Here is a 14,534-nt window from a genome sequence, read left to right on the forward strand (position 1 = left end):
AGGAATTATTTGAGTTGAACTAACTTTTCGGGCTTTATAGTGTATGTTTAGTTGTTAAGCATCTTGTAACAATGTTTTAAATAATGCTATATTTCAAAAAAAGTGTATTAATAACTGTTTTAGCTTAGGAAACATAAAACATGATCGTTGCGTCGAACTGTCAGCCATTGTTTTTACTTGTTTCTGTTTCTTGCAAGCTGTGCTGACTGTAAACGTGATGATGTCATCAGATAGTTTAGAGTGTTCAGAGACTGCGGAGGAACGGCTCATCTCAGATTGTATTATTGCATAAAAAACAAAACATTATGAAGGCGTCAGAGGAAGGAAAAGAGAGAACAAGAGTCGGGGGAAGAAGTGGGGTGCGCAGCACTGGGTGTGTGTGGGGGTGGGGAGGGGGTGGGTGATTTAATCTCTACAGAGGCGCTTTTTTTTTCAGGCCAGAAGTAAAATACCGACCAATCAGTTTGAACCTTGCTCCCAGAGCCGGCAAACCCTGCGCGCAGTGACGGCGGATAGGCTCCAGCACTTTGTTTCGCTGTGGTGAGCGAGTTGTTATGGAGAGGGAGAGGGAGGGGAGGGAAGGGGAGGGGAGAGAGAGAGAGAGAGAGAGAGAGAGAGAGAGAGAGCTTGCGGACTGAAGAGAAGAAAAGAGGGTGACAAAAAAATCTCCTAATGTCTCTTTTCTTCTTCTGCGTTTAGTAAACTCACAGCGCATCCTGGATAATGTCCGAGAATGTCCATTTCTGGGACTTTGAGCAACTATTACGTGGACTCCATCATAAGTCCCGAGAGCGATGAACTCTCGGGACCAGCTCGCTTTCCAGGCGTGCAGTACTCCGGGTCCAGCTCCGCTGTGAGCGCGGGCGGGAGGCAGGCGGTCGGCGCTGCGCACGTGGACCACTCCGAGTCGTACCCGTCCTGCAGCTTCCAGCCCAAACCTCCGGTCTTCTCGTCGTCCTGGGGCCCGTTCGGCCCGCATCACGGTGCCGGTGGCCTCTCCGCCGTCTACCACCCGTACGTCCCGGCGCAGCACGTGCCCGCGGCAGAAACGCGCTACCTTCGCTCCTGGCTGGAGTGCGCCCCGCGCGACTCCGACCCGGTCCCGGGCCCGAGCCAAGCGGGACAGGTTAAACTAGAGCCCCAGCTCGGCCATAAAGGCGGAGAGACCCCGCTCAAAATCAGCGGGCAGCACCAGCACGAGACCACAACGTACATCTTTGAGTCGGCGCGCGAGCTGAGTCGCCATCCCACAGCCGTCCCGGGACCAGGGTTCGAAGACAGCAAGGATGTCTGCGATGGAAGTAAGGACAAAGACAGCGTGGATCAAAGTAAGTACTGAAAGCAGGAAATAAGAGGCTACAGAAGGGGAATGGAGTGGGAGACTGTAAATGCTTTTAATGCTGCCATAAAACAAGAACAAAGAGCCCACCCCCCACCCCACGCGCTTTGACTTTACTCAGATGTTTAGCCCGTAACGGCCCCGTATGAGCGTCACACTCTTTTTATAAACGCAGGCACAATACTCATAAATATATTATGGGAAGCTTCTTTAAACCAACGCTTGTGCTTCATACACAGTTTGAGTGATGGAGAAACTATAACGGCCCGGAGAATAAACAACCAAATTGTTGACAAAAAATCGTAATACTAAAATAAAAAAAAAACATGTTTTGTTTATATTCTAGTGACACTGTCCATCCCTTCTAAAAGCCAAACAGAACATGAGTTACAGGGGCAGATAGATGGATTTCTCGCCAGTAGTCCTTTTCAATGGGTCACGAGAGGCCTGCTTATGCGTCATTGAAAACTTACAATAATTTAGTAGCACGTTTGTTTGAAGATAAATGATTAAGTTCTGAGAATTTCAGAGGATGAGCAAGAGTATTTATACAACAACGCACGCGGTCTGGTAGGAACTGAAATGCAAATGTGTAGATTTTGCAGTAGAATAGAATAAAATAAAATATTTCTATATTTGTCTCATTTGGGGGACATTTGGTTAATTTACGTTTGGTATTCGGGTGGTATATATTTCTTCTCCACAATACAACTAAACTATTATGAGGCTTGGCTCGCAGGGTCACATCACATTTGCGTGCACGCGCTTGTGTGTGAGCTCTACAGGTATGTTGGAGCTCCTTGTTTCCGTCACGCCGAAATACAAAACGGTGCGTAAATGTGCTCTGAATCACTGCGGGTCAAGTGTTTCTGCGCTGCTTCACTCAGAAATTCAAAATTATATATATATATATATAGATAGATAGATAGATAGATAGATAGATAGATAGATAGATAGATAGATTGATAGATAGATAGATAGATAGATAGACGCGCATACGGGTGTACCGGGTCACTCGCAAAGCGGAGATAGGCACCATCTCCCCCGCGACCTAGAAAGGAAAAGCGGATGGATGGAATAGTATTTATATATTATTTAGTTATAATACAGCTCTCTGTTGCCTGATAGAGTGTAGTAGTCTATTGTGTTTTTTTTTTTTTTACTTTTTTGTATTGATCCTTAAACCCATACAAGGGAGGTTTTTTGTGGTTTTAAGTAAACATTTGGGTTATTTGAGTCGTGCCATTCGGATAAACAAGAGCGTATTCTGGATCACCCAAATCTATTACTTATGGTTTTGAAACCAGTTTGTTGTTTTCCGGTTTGGAAACCAGTTTATTGTTTTCCTCCCACAAACACTTTATAAATGTCCGTTCATAGACCCGTGTTTTGCATGAAACGGTTTATTTCTAATGGATTGTTCCGCTGACAGGAAGAGGCGATGAACATGTGGTTCTTCAAATATATCTATGTGTGAACAAGCTTGTTGCCTGAACTCTGATGACAATATTAGACCTGTCCTTAATTATTCTTGATACTTTATCAATAGAAAACCCGTCAGAAACAACGCTCTTAAATAACATTTTTTCCCCAATCCTATTGAATAATTTGACGCGAGAAAGAAAAGTGCCTCTTCTGATCTAAAATGTAGCTCTGTGTGTTTTTTAATAAAGCGGAGCTGAATGTGAACATGCTTTCATGCTTTCACTCCCCGACTTGGGTCTATCTATCCGCTCAGAGCACATGACAGAGATAGAGACTGAGTTTTACTTCCACAGAGAAGGAGAAATACAAATTACACCACACACACACACACACACACACACACTGATGCATATAGCTTTATCACTGCGCTGGCAACACACACACATTTTCTACAGCATCTGAGCAGGCCATCCATCTCAGCAGTGAGCTGGTTAAGAGCTGGATGGAGCCTCGCAGCCTCCAGTCTGAATTATTCGCCTTTTCAGCGACAGCCTCGTGTCCCGGACTGAACTGCTGATTGGGACCGTTTGTCTCGCGGAGCTCACAGATCTAAGAGTGGGCCTGCTGGTGACGAGAAAGGATCTCTCTGCTGTTTGGAAGGGTCGATAATTTCGTCTTTTTTATGTTTGTTTTCCAATATATCTGTAGAGTTTCAAGTGGCAGCTCAGTCAAAGAACAGTGACTTATGGTTTAATCCAAATTCCCACAAAACGTTTTTTTTTTCTTTTTGTCTTTCTTTCTTTGTGTTTGTGTCATTACTGGACTGGATATTGTCACGCTAATGAAACTCTCACGAGCCAATTATTGGATGCACCTCTACAACTCATTTCCTTTAGGAGCCAACCTGATTCAAGATGGCCGCCACAGCCAACTGACCCCCCAAAAAACACAAAAACAACTTGTGAATTGTATAGAAATACAGCTACAAATTGGCGTGGTAGTCGCTGAGCATGAGCCCCATAACCTACTGTGAGCACTAAATGTTTTCATTGTTTGTTTGTAAAACTTTGACCTCAACTATTAGCTGCAGCTAATCAACCCTAGACAAGACAAAAACAGCCAAAACTCAGTGAATTTAATTTTACAGATACTGAGCTGCATATTTTCTATGGCAGAAGCTGAGAGGCATTCACAACACATAAACTGAGCACTATACATCTGGCAAAATTGTTTCTTAAAACTTTGAAGCTAACTGTTGGTATCGTCACTGTTTGTCTGTTAGCAAAATATCTCATGAACCACTGGACAGGTTTTAATGAAACTCTCAGAATGTAATCATTGGATGTACATCTACAACTCATTAATATAAGGAATCAATGCAACCCAAGATAGCTACCACAGCTAATCAACCTTAGCCAACTGAAAAAACCCCCAGCTATAAATCTAGTCAATTTTACAGATAATGAGCTCAAATTTGGCGATATTAGCTGAGAGTCATCCCTCATATATTCTGTGATAACCTTGCATGATGTCAGAACTTATATCACATGAGATCATCATTTACTAAGTTTGACCAAACCTGCTATAACACTGTCTCTTCTCATGATAACATAATTTTAGTTTAAAACTTTGGCATGAAAGTTAGTGAGTGAAAGGGACTTCTCCAAAGAATTGTTAAGAGGTTGATTTTGTTTCTTAGTGCCTATTAGCCTTTCTGAGATTCTTTTTGGGTCTCAGAGATGCTAATAGATGTCATGCTCTGACAACTTCAGCTGAAATAATTATGTGTCTGCAAATCCCTAAAAATGTTATTGTTATTGGATGTAGCTGGTTTTAAAACAATGTTGATATTTTGTCCTAATACAGGCTTACTGGAAAATTCAAAATTATTTCCTGCATGTATTTCTAACTGAACAAAAATAGTGCTTTTCGGCTCTCCTCTTCCAAAGTCAAACATTTCACTGTGTTCCGAGGTCTTAGCTTAGGACAGTGGCTTAAATGTAACCAAACCATGACTTTTTGAATGCATGCCTTATTCACCTTTGAGTAATATATATATATATATATATATATATATATATATATATACCTGACAGCAGTAAGCCTCCCAGCCTATTTTTCCAAAATGGCTGTCTTTGGAAAACTATTTCTTGACTCTTTGAAACCCTCCCATTCAGTAAAGGAACCATGTGGCTACAGATTTTTCTTTGTGTTCTGAGTGCTGGGCAGCCATCCAGAATAAACCACAGAATTACACTTTAGTTTTTGTGCTGCTGCTGGGTAGAGGAAGAAAGTTATTACAGCTGAAGTATATTGAGGTTGAACAACCTCATTAATTGGTCCGTTCCTGTTGGTGGATGGGAGCTACGGGTGTAAGGGTTTAGGGGGACAGGGGTATAGGTTGGGGTGGGGGCAGATAAAATACGACAAGTAGATGTAATAACACGCCTTTGGGATATATGGGAGGTCAATTTCTGGAACTATTAGGGTGAAATTGCAAAGGGAAGGGAAAAGATGTGATGTGATATTGGGTTTTTCGCCATTTTGTTCGCTGTTTCTATGCATTCATCAAGGTGGACACACACACACATAGTCGGTGGCACATATAGGCCAACATCACATCATGCAGCTGTGTCACTCACTATAGGTCTTTGCACAAGTATCTATCTTCTCATCTATGTGTACATCCAAACCACACATTATCTGGAAGATATATGGTTTGAATGGTTTGAATACCACCTCCCTCAACCCCCTTCCCCTTCAACACACACACGTACAGCTCTCACTCCCCTCCATCCCCATTTGTCATTTTAGGTGACAACCATGGTTGTGGCCTAGCTCCAACAGTAATGGATGGCTTTCAAGGTGATTATACACCCAAGGCATGCAAAGCACCCACTTCATTGTGTATAAGAAGAACTACACAACCTTCTGTCCCACTGCCACCAACACACACACACACATCTCTTTTCCAGACATTATATTTTGCTCTGAAATGCAATCGATCTTCTACATGCTGGCCATGCTGCTAGAAATTGATTCCAGAGGGTATTAAGGACACATTCATTGATGATGGCTGCTAACTATAGCTTGCGAGAGGGAAAGAGGAGAGAGCAGGTATCATTCAAAGCCACAGGGGAACAGAGAACGACTGTTCGGTGACAGTGACCTTCATTTGCAACTATCCTGGCCTCTCAGTCTTGTTTCAGCCGCAAGTCCAATGCATCTGCTAATATTTGTTCAACAGATTAGGAATCAATGAAAACCTTAATCTAGGTAAATTGCAGAGCTCACTGACCTATTTCCAAAAAGGCTTATTCTTTATTAATTTTTTATGCTTTGTTGTTTAAAAAAAACACTAAAACTTTTAAATAGAAAATGTTTAATAGCTGCAACTGAAATAGCTATAATCAAGTCAAAATTTGGATTAAACCAGTCTTTTTAATGAACTTACAGATCTTTCTTTGGTTCCAAAGATAACTTATTTATGAAAATAATCAAAATGTTAACTAATTTAGGCAAATACTGAATCAAAACTTTGGCTCATCCAATATTTATTTTTGAATCTCATATTAGATAAAAACTCAATAATAAGTACTACATAAAAATATGTAATAATAATTCAACATAAGTCTGAGTCGACATGAAATCAGCACAATACTTTTCTCTGTTCACAGTGCAATAAAACATGAACACATTAATATGGATGTTATCTGCAGTTGTTGGATGAACAGTTGTCATGCAGTAAAACATTAACACTGTAATTAAAAACAGACTGCAGCCACCGCCGCTCCGTTAGGATTGCAGAGGCACTCACTAATTCGCACTGCCTGACAGTGAGAAACAACAATGAAGGTTGATTGTTCACCAATAACTTATGTGAGAAAAACTCACCAGTCTCGCCTTGTTAGATAATCTATTCGGCAACATATTACCTGTAGGGAAATACCTATACAAATAAAACAAAATAAAGGAAGGAAAATGTAGACTGAATACTGACTTTGCTGAAGGAGCTAAAAGCAAGTTTAGCTCACTTTTAGCAACTTATTTTTGAGTTGTTAAACATAAACATAAACAACATTCATAAACACTTTTAGCTAGCCTTTGTTTTGCTCATTTTAGTCTTGGTTAAAATGAGCAGAAGACAAGCTAAAAGCTACTAGCAACAAAAGATACTAAAATTAGCAAAACATTAGCTAACCTGAGCAAAACTGTAGTTAACTAAAATATAAAATAATCAAAACTATAGCTTTTTAGTTAATATAAGCATAATGATAGGTAAAATTTAAAAGTAGTAGAATAGTAGCTAAAAGCTAAATGTAGCATAAGAAGATAAAATATAGCAAGTTTGCGGAAACAGATTTTAAAAATGAATTGAAGAGATTTCAGTGTTTTTCTAAGGAATATTTTATTTTAAAAACGTTACATAATTTGAAAAGTATAAAAGTTACACAAAACAAAAGTCATAGCACACGATTTCCCAGTCAAGGTGATCATTTTGATGTACAAATGGTTAAAATAGAAAAAAATAAGTGCCTTGATTGCAAAAAGAAAAAAAAACATACGGAAGAAACTATGAACAGTAAAACAATAGTGTGAATGCTGGATCAGCTTTCACACACACACACACACACACACACACACACACACACTTGCATACACCCCCCTCTACAAACTCCCACATAAATCCTTTAAAAAAACACAATGGGATTTTGTTCATTCATACCAGTAGAGCCCATGTGGATGCACACTGATAGGTGATAGGTTGCCTATTTTTTATACAATTGTAAGATCATCCTAAAGGTATATTTCATCCATTCTAAAATGGAGTTTTATGGGACAGTTATAAAGAAATAACAGCTTACCTGCTATAAAGATATCTCTTTAGACAGCCTCAGTTTGGAGAAGTAGAGCTTATTTCTGACAAGACTGATGAGATAAGGGCTAGTGTAAATTCAAATAAATCCACAGTGAAATGATGTCAGTGATCCATTTTCTTACCCACTGTTTTGTGGGCTGGTTCCTACCTCCAGCGGTGCTTGTGCGAAAAGTGGGGTACACCCTGGACAAGCTGCAAGTCCATTACAGGGCCAAAAAATAGATATTATTTAACCTTTAAGATCTGTCATAATATTTTAAAATGGAAGTGCCCCAGAACTGTTCCTGCCTCTCTTTACGCTTGGAAATCTATTGAACTTTATTTAAAAAAAAAGTGTATTGCAAAACTCATATTAGTGTGAAGGTGTATAAAATAGCATTCACGTGTACCATTATTAAATTTTAGAGATTTTTTATATTTTAAGACTGTAGAAACCCACTTTGTTCTTAGCATTTTTCAGACTAAGCAGTTAATTTATTAATCTGGTCAGAATTAAAATCTAATTCTCCAAAGTGAGTTTTGTTAAAAGAGCTTTCTACGACAAGTAAGATATCAACTGTTTACAACTTTCCTTTCAAGTCCTATTTCAAAATGAGAGAATATCTGGTTTTGTCAGAATGTTTTTCCCCTACTAATTTTCAAATTAAGAAATTGATTAAGATTAAGAAATTGGAAAACTATTTGTTTTTTATTATTATTTCCAGAAAAGACTTATGCTATTTATGCTTGTTTGAAATATTTTAAAGAATGGAGGTGGCTGAAATATGGTTGAGGGAGAAGTAGCAGCCTGGAAAACATGGCGAGACCAAAAAGACAAAGGTCGTAATTTTCTCTCTGTATAAATAGGAATATCCAACTGAAGAGCCCTTGTTTATGCATCTCAACATTGTGATTTTCCATCTCAGAGCTCAGTTACCACAATGACAGACTGCCTTAGGTTTTCAGATAGTTCAAGTGTGGTTTGGTTGAGCTAAATTTCATAAAACAATTATTTAAGCCTATGCCACTTATAGGTTTTGGTGTTAACTGTGAAATATGCCTATAAATAACTCGACGCAAAGAGCTTGGTGTATTTAATGGTTCTATAAATGTTTTCATTACCATTCAGTTTAAGAAAACAAGTGAAGAACATATACCCTAAACATAATCATATTAAATAAATGCAGGAATATTTGAAAGCCTAGTGTTTCCTGAAGAATTGCATATTGCTTGCCCTTTTTCATGCCAGAGTCTTAAACTGAGATGATCTTTAACATGAAAAATGAGTTGTAGCCATTTTTGCCAAATCTTGTAAATCACATTATGCACAATCTCATGAAATATGGTGGGATTTCACAAAATGTGCTGAAGATGCCTTGCAATCTTGCAAAGCCATTTTTATGTTGGTTAATGTCGATCAGATGTGGTGGCCATCTTGAAATGAGGTGACTGCAAAGGTTATCAGTTATGGATGTACATTGAGTGGTTAGTATGCAAGAATTTCATTAAATTTTGTTCAGTTGTTCATAAGATACTTTTCTAAACGACAAAAACAAAGAACTTGCACAGTTTGCTGGAGCTCAGAACATGTTTTGGGGATCAGGCTCAGCTACTACCACTCCCAAACCTTAGGTCAATATGTGTAAAATAGTCATGAATAGTCATTTTTGTGTTTTTAACACCATCTTCAATCAGGTTGACTCCAAAAGTTGGAACTGGATAAATTTTAATGAAACATTCAGAAAGTGATCATCACAATTGATGTTTATTTAAATATATATGTTTTTACCATTTTTTTCTTCTCCCTTTTTGTCTTCAGATGACCCCTCAGCCAACTGGCTACACGCACGCTCGTCTAGGAAGAAACGATGCCCGTACACCAAATACCAGACCCTGGAGCTCGAGAAAGAGTTCTTATTCAACATGTACCTCACGAGGGACCGGAGGCATGAGGTGGCACGCGCACTCAGCCTAACGGAGCGGCAGGTTAAGATTTGGTTTCAGAACCGAAGAATGAAAATGAAGAAACAGAGCAAGGACCAACCCAAGGAGTAGAGGAACTTACAGTCATGCACGTGCACACATTCACACACACACACACACACACACACACACACACAGTTAGTCCTGCTATAATACAGGATTTGGAACCTAAAACACCTCACCTAAAATAAGTACATCAGCTGTTTTTGAAATTCTGTCCTATCACAGTCTTTAATCAAAAGCTTAAATATAGGCTGATTTGAATGCATTTAGCCTACAATGTACAGCAATCATATCAAACCTATAGTAGCCTACAGGCCATACATTCATACAAGCATTAAACACAAATAAGCTACATATCATAACACCAAAAGCATTGAGGTCAATGTGAAGTTCTGGGCAATTGGACAGTTCAACCGTAAAAGCTGGAAGCTCCAACAGAAGACCAACAAAGACGTCCTGATCCACAGCTGTCTCCAAGCAGAAACTGATGAAGCAGCAATGTTAAAACTGATGTTTTTTTAAGAAGGCTGGAGGTGGAATCCATTTAAAGAGTGGACTTCATCTGTGTCATTGATTTTGAAAAGGAGGTTTTGAAGGAGGTTAGGTCCCCACAAAATGGATGAAAGCTCCAGTAAATCACCCCAACACTAATATCTTACTGGGCTGCGACTGTTGGAGACTTGTTTGTGAAAGGCATGTGTGTCCAAAATGACTAAACATTTGCAGGGGTTCTGATTTTTTTCTGTATTAGTCACAGAGGCTCGTAGTCTTGAATTTGGAACATGTTCCAAAAAAGTGTGTGACAAATTTTCTCTTGAAATAGTCACAGAGTTGTTGCCGGCATCTCAGGCCTTCCGGAACCCTTCTCAGTTTTGTTGTATGCGTCTCCAATTCATTTCCAGAGCACTGTCTCTGTATCTTGACACCTGCACTGACAGAAAACATGTTCGGGTCTGAAAACCACACTGATGATAAATATTAATTATTTTAAAGAACATTAATAAACGTTTCCTTCTGTTGTTCAAAATTGAAGCCAAATTGGCTGTTTTTATGAGTGCCACCATGTTGTAATTTTGGAGCCAGAGGCTGCTCACTTTGGACATATGGCTGTACCATTGATACAGAGGTCATGCCTACATGGTGACATGCCACTTTTCTTAAAGCCTCAAATTACTATGAAATTTAAAAAAAATATTGAAAAATACATATTTCAGCATACAACTGCAAGGTAAGAACTAGTCGAATCAACAAAAATCAACAGCTTTAGTGAGGCAAATGCACAATTTGTTCATGTTGAGGGGAGAAACTTTCAGCTTCTGGTCCTCTCTATAATTACAACATGTCTCACTGGTCCAAACTCTGCATATTTCCATTCAAAAGTGTACTCATGTAGAACACACAATGTGTGATGTAGGTAACACAATAAGTTTTTTAAGTGGCTGCTCTAAACTCTGGCGCACAGCAATGGAAAAATCGCCCAAAATCTGGCATCTTTGAGTCTCCAACAGTCGCAGCCCAGCGACCCTAATAATGCAACAAAACATAAACCAGACTGGCCTTTCTTTTATTCTGTAAAAACGTTGTTTGGAACTTATTTAGTGACCACAAACAAAAGTGATGAAAAGGGAATTCCAAAACGAAAAGAAAGTAAAAAAAAAAAACGCAGAATAAATTCAGTTGTTTTTCTCATTTATGGGAGGATTTGATAAGAATCACTAAATTACCGAGCAGCCGTTCGGATTCGAGGGTCGGAAGTGATGTAAGCCATCAGGCTGCACATTCTCAGCTTTTATAGGGCACCTCATAACGCTTCTGCTCTGTATAAACCTGTTACTTAAACGGCGCTTAAGTAGATTTGTGCTAATAATGCAAATACATCAAAGCCTGTCATTGTGCAGCGTGAACCGCGTGCCAGGCCACGAGACAAATCAGTTTACGGTTCATATATAACTTCGTTCTGCATGCTCTAAAACAAACACCTCTAACTCAGATCAGTCAATACAAATTATAGTCGCTGCTTCTGTCGGATCAACACTCACCCAAGCCTCTGCGTGTGAACAGAAACTCAGCCGTCCTTGCGCTTTGTAGGGTTGCGTTAAAAAAGATTCATGTCTATTTTTGTACATACAATATATTTAGTATTATCTCCTATGCAAGGCGCAGTTCTCTCATTTCAGGAAGTAAAGCGCGCACAAGGGCTCTCCCTCCGAACGCAATCTGGGCATAAAAACCACGGAATTCCTTTACAGACATTCCCTTTATGATCCTTATTCACCGATGATCTGACTTAGATGTTCCAGCACTGTTCTTTTTTTTTCTTTCTTTTTTTTGCTGTTGTTTGTCTTGTAGTTATTGTTAATATTATTTCGTGTTTGGGAGTTAAAACACGAGGAGGCCCTGACAGCCTTCCTGTCACCGTGGCATTATCTCAAGTGTTGCTCCTGGCCTGCGTAAATGGCAGCCGGTGGCAGTTTTATGGAGGAATCATTTACTGTCGCTTATGTGTGTGTGTGTGTGTGTGTGTGAGTGTCAGACATAGTAAAGTCTTAACCAGAAAAGAGCTACATTTTTTTTTAAAAAAATAAGCAGCATCAAATACTCCATTTCTAAGGAAAATGTTTACATGGTGTTGCGCATGCCTCCAAGTCATTTTGTCATTTTGAAAACGCTTTTTGTTAGTTTTTGTGTTAAATGTATCGGATGTATAATTGTTTGCTGAAAAGAATATTAGAGAAAAAAAAGGGACAAAACTTTGTAGACAGGAAAAATTTCTTATTTATTGTGTATTAGGTGAGTAACATCTCCTGGATGAGCTGATGTGTAATGTTTTGTAAGATCACTTTCTGTTTTTTAGATTTCCATGTTCTCGTGCTGTCTGAGTGATGTGTTCATGACGTCATTCCGATGAGTTATGTGTGGTTTTGATTTGTTTAATGGTGAAGAGTGATGAGTTAGACTTTCTTGAAGGAAAGGGGAGGAAACTGTTTTGTTCCCATGAAGCAAAGCTTCTAAAATATTTTAAACTGTTTGTTGATTCTTCCTTCATGACTTCTATCAGTGTTTCCTCTCGTGACAGAACAGACGTTCGCGGAGGTTTGCTGCAAGTTTGGTCGTCATTTTGGTTGTCTTTACTGCATTTGGACGAGACAAATCCGAACCATGTGGTCACAGTGAGAGGTTTTCTGAACGAGCCTGCAGCCTCCAGTCTGTCTGTTCCGAGCTTCCTGTGTGTGTTCCTCTCCTCTCCTCTCTCCTTTGTGTTGTTTCTAATATCTACTTTGTGCCATGGCACTGCTGAGGCTGGATTTTTATTAAAGATAAGACGTACTGTGCTGCTTTGTTTGTTTCTCGCTATTTTTTTCTACTTATTTGATGTTTTTTCCCATGTCTGTGTGAGTGCATGTCTGTTAGCAAAATATCTCACGAACCAATGAACGGAACTTATAGAAAAAAATCACTGGATATACATCTACAAGTGATTAACCTTTGGAGCCAGTCCCATTCAAGATGGCTGCTATAGCCAACTGACCTTAAAAAGCAAACATGAATATAATTCTGTATTTTTTATTGATATTAAGCTCAAAACTTTGGTGTGGTTGTAGCTGAGAGTCATTCACAACTCATACTCCAATCCCTACACATTTTATAACATCTCCACTTAAAACTTTATCAGCAGTCAACACTGTTTGTCTGTTAGCAAAATATCTCATAAACCAGTGGACAGATTTTAAAGACACGTTCAGTAAGAAACCACTAGATGGACATCTACAGCTCTAACTTTTAGAGCCAATCCAATTCAAGTGGCTAATCAACATTAGAAAACTCAAAAATGACTATAATTCAAACTGGCTACAAGTCCTTAATTTGTCATCATAAGATGATCTTAGACATAACACTCTGGCCTGGAAGACAGTGGGCGATATGCATTTCTTCAAGGAATACTGAGCCTTTAATTTGCGATGGATTTCAAAACTTATTGTGAGACTGGTTTGAGCTTCAGCAGCTCTGTCTTCCAGTTCTCCACTAGAATCAGAGAGGAAGGTTCGGATGAGGCAGCATGTGTTGAAAATGTGTGCGTCTTCAGTTCTGCACTGGGGCTTAAAGAGAAGGGGCGTCTGTCTGGCTGCAACACCAAAGGACTGTCATAAAGCAATCCCCCTCCCCCTCATCTACTCTCTGCCCACACACACACATATACACACACAAACAGATGATGAGTGCATTTATTGGGGGCTTTGTCATCTGCCCCATTAGGAGCTTGCAAAGCCATTGTGGTTCCTGTGTTTTTCTCTGCACCAAATGAGTCTGATGAATACAGTCTGCTTAGATAACAGGGTTGCTGCTTCCTCTTCTCCTCCTCCTCAGATCTTGTGCTATAATGACGCATGTTCCCTAAAGAAATGTATAACTACATGTGCAAATGTTGGAAAATAAAATGCTATTTTTTGTTGTTGAATATAACATTCTGTAATGTAATAATGCAACAAAAGCATTAATGAGTTCTTAAAGTTATTAAATGCATGCAGCGGTAACTGCACCAGAATGGTGTTAATGCTACTATTTGTGATTGTATCAAATGTTCTATTTTGTTAAAGTAAGAACTTAAGACAAAGCCATGAAGACAAAGGTCAGACTTTTCTTAGTTGTGGCCTATTTCAGAATCTCTTTGTTTCAGTTTTCAATAAAAATGTCCATAAAGATAAATATTAATTCCTGTATATGCAGTATATATATATATATATATATATATATATATATATGGCCTAAAACGGAAAACCAAAAGAAGAAAAAGCATTCTTGTCCCTAAATACGATGATTTTACCAAGAATCAACAATATGGACTATAGTGAAAAGAATTGATTGGGATGCTACTCTGAGCCCCCCACCCTGCTCTCCAGCTGCAGGCCTCCCTCCACCCCAGCCTCG

General features: G+C 39.2%; 1 protein-coding gene across 1 annotated transcript; it reads left to right on the forward strand.

Moving 5' to 3' along the window:
• The first annotated feature begins 422 nt into the window (after positions 1-422).
• Positions 423-12,940, forward strand: hoxb9a (homeobox B9a). Its single transcript, XM_017434428.3, has 3 exons — positions 423-540; positions 700-1,328; positions 9,442-12,940. The coding sequence occupies exons 2-3, from the start codon at positions 734-736 to the stop codon at positions 9,675-9,677; spliced, it is 831 nt and encodes a 276-aa protein (XP_017289917.1). The 5' UTR covers positions 423-540; positions 700-733; the 3' UTR covers positions 9,678-12,940.
• The last annotated feature ends 1,594 nt before the right edge of the window (positions 12,941-14,534 follow it).

The sequence above is a fragment of the Kryptolebias marmoratus genome, linkage group LG12 (genome assembly GCF_001649575.2).
Source record: "Kryptolebias marmoratus isolate JLee-2015 linkage group LG12, ASM164957v2, whole genome shotgun sequence".
NCBI lineage: Eukaryota > Metazoa > Chordata > Actinopteri > Cyprinodontiformes > Rivulidae > Kryptolebias > Kryptolebias marmoratus.

Bases quoted from the DNA above. Each gene is read 5' to 3' on its own strand.
- hoxb9a (XM_017434428.3), top strand. From the start codon at position 734: ATGTCCATTTCTGGGACTTTGAGCAACTATTACGTGGACTCCATCATA. The intron at 1,329-9,441 runs GTAAGTACTGAA...TTTTGTCTTCAG, and splicing joins CAAAGACAGCGTGGATCAAA to ATGACCCCTCAGCCAACTGG.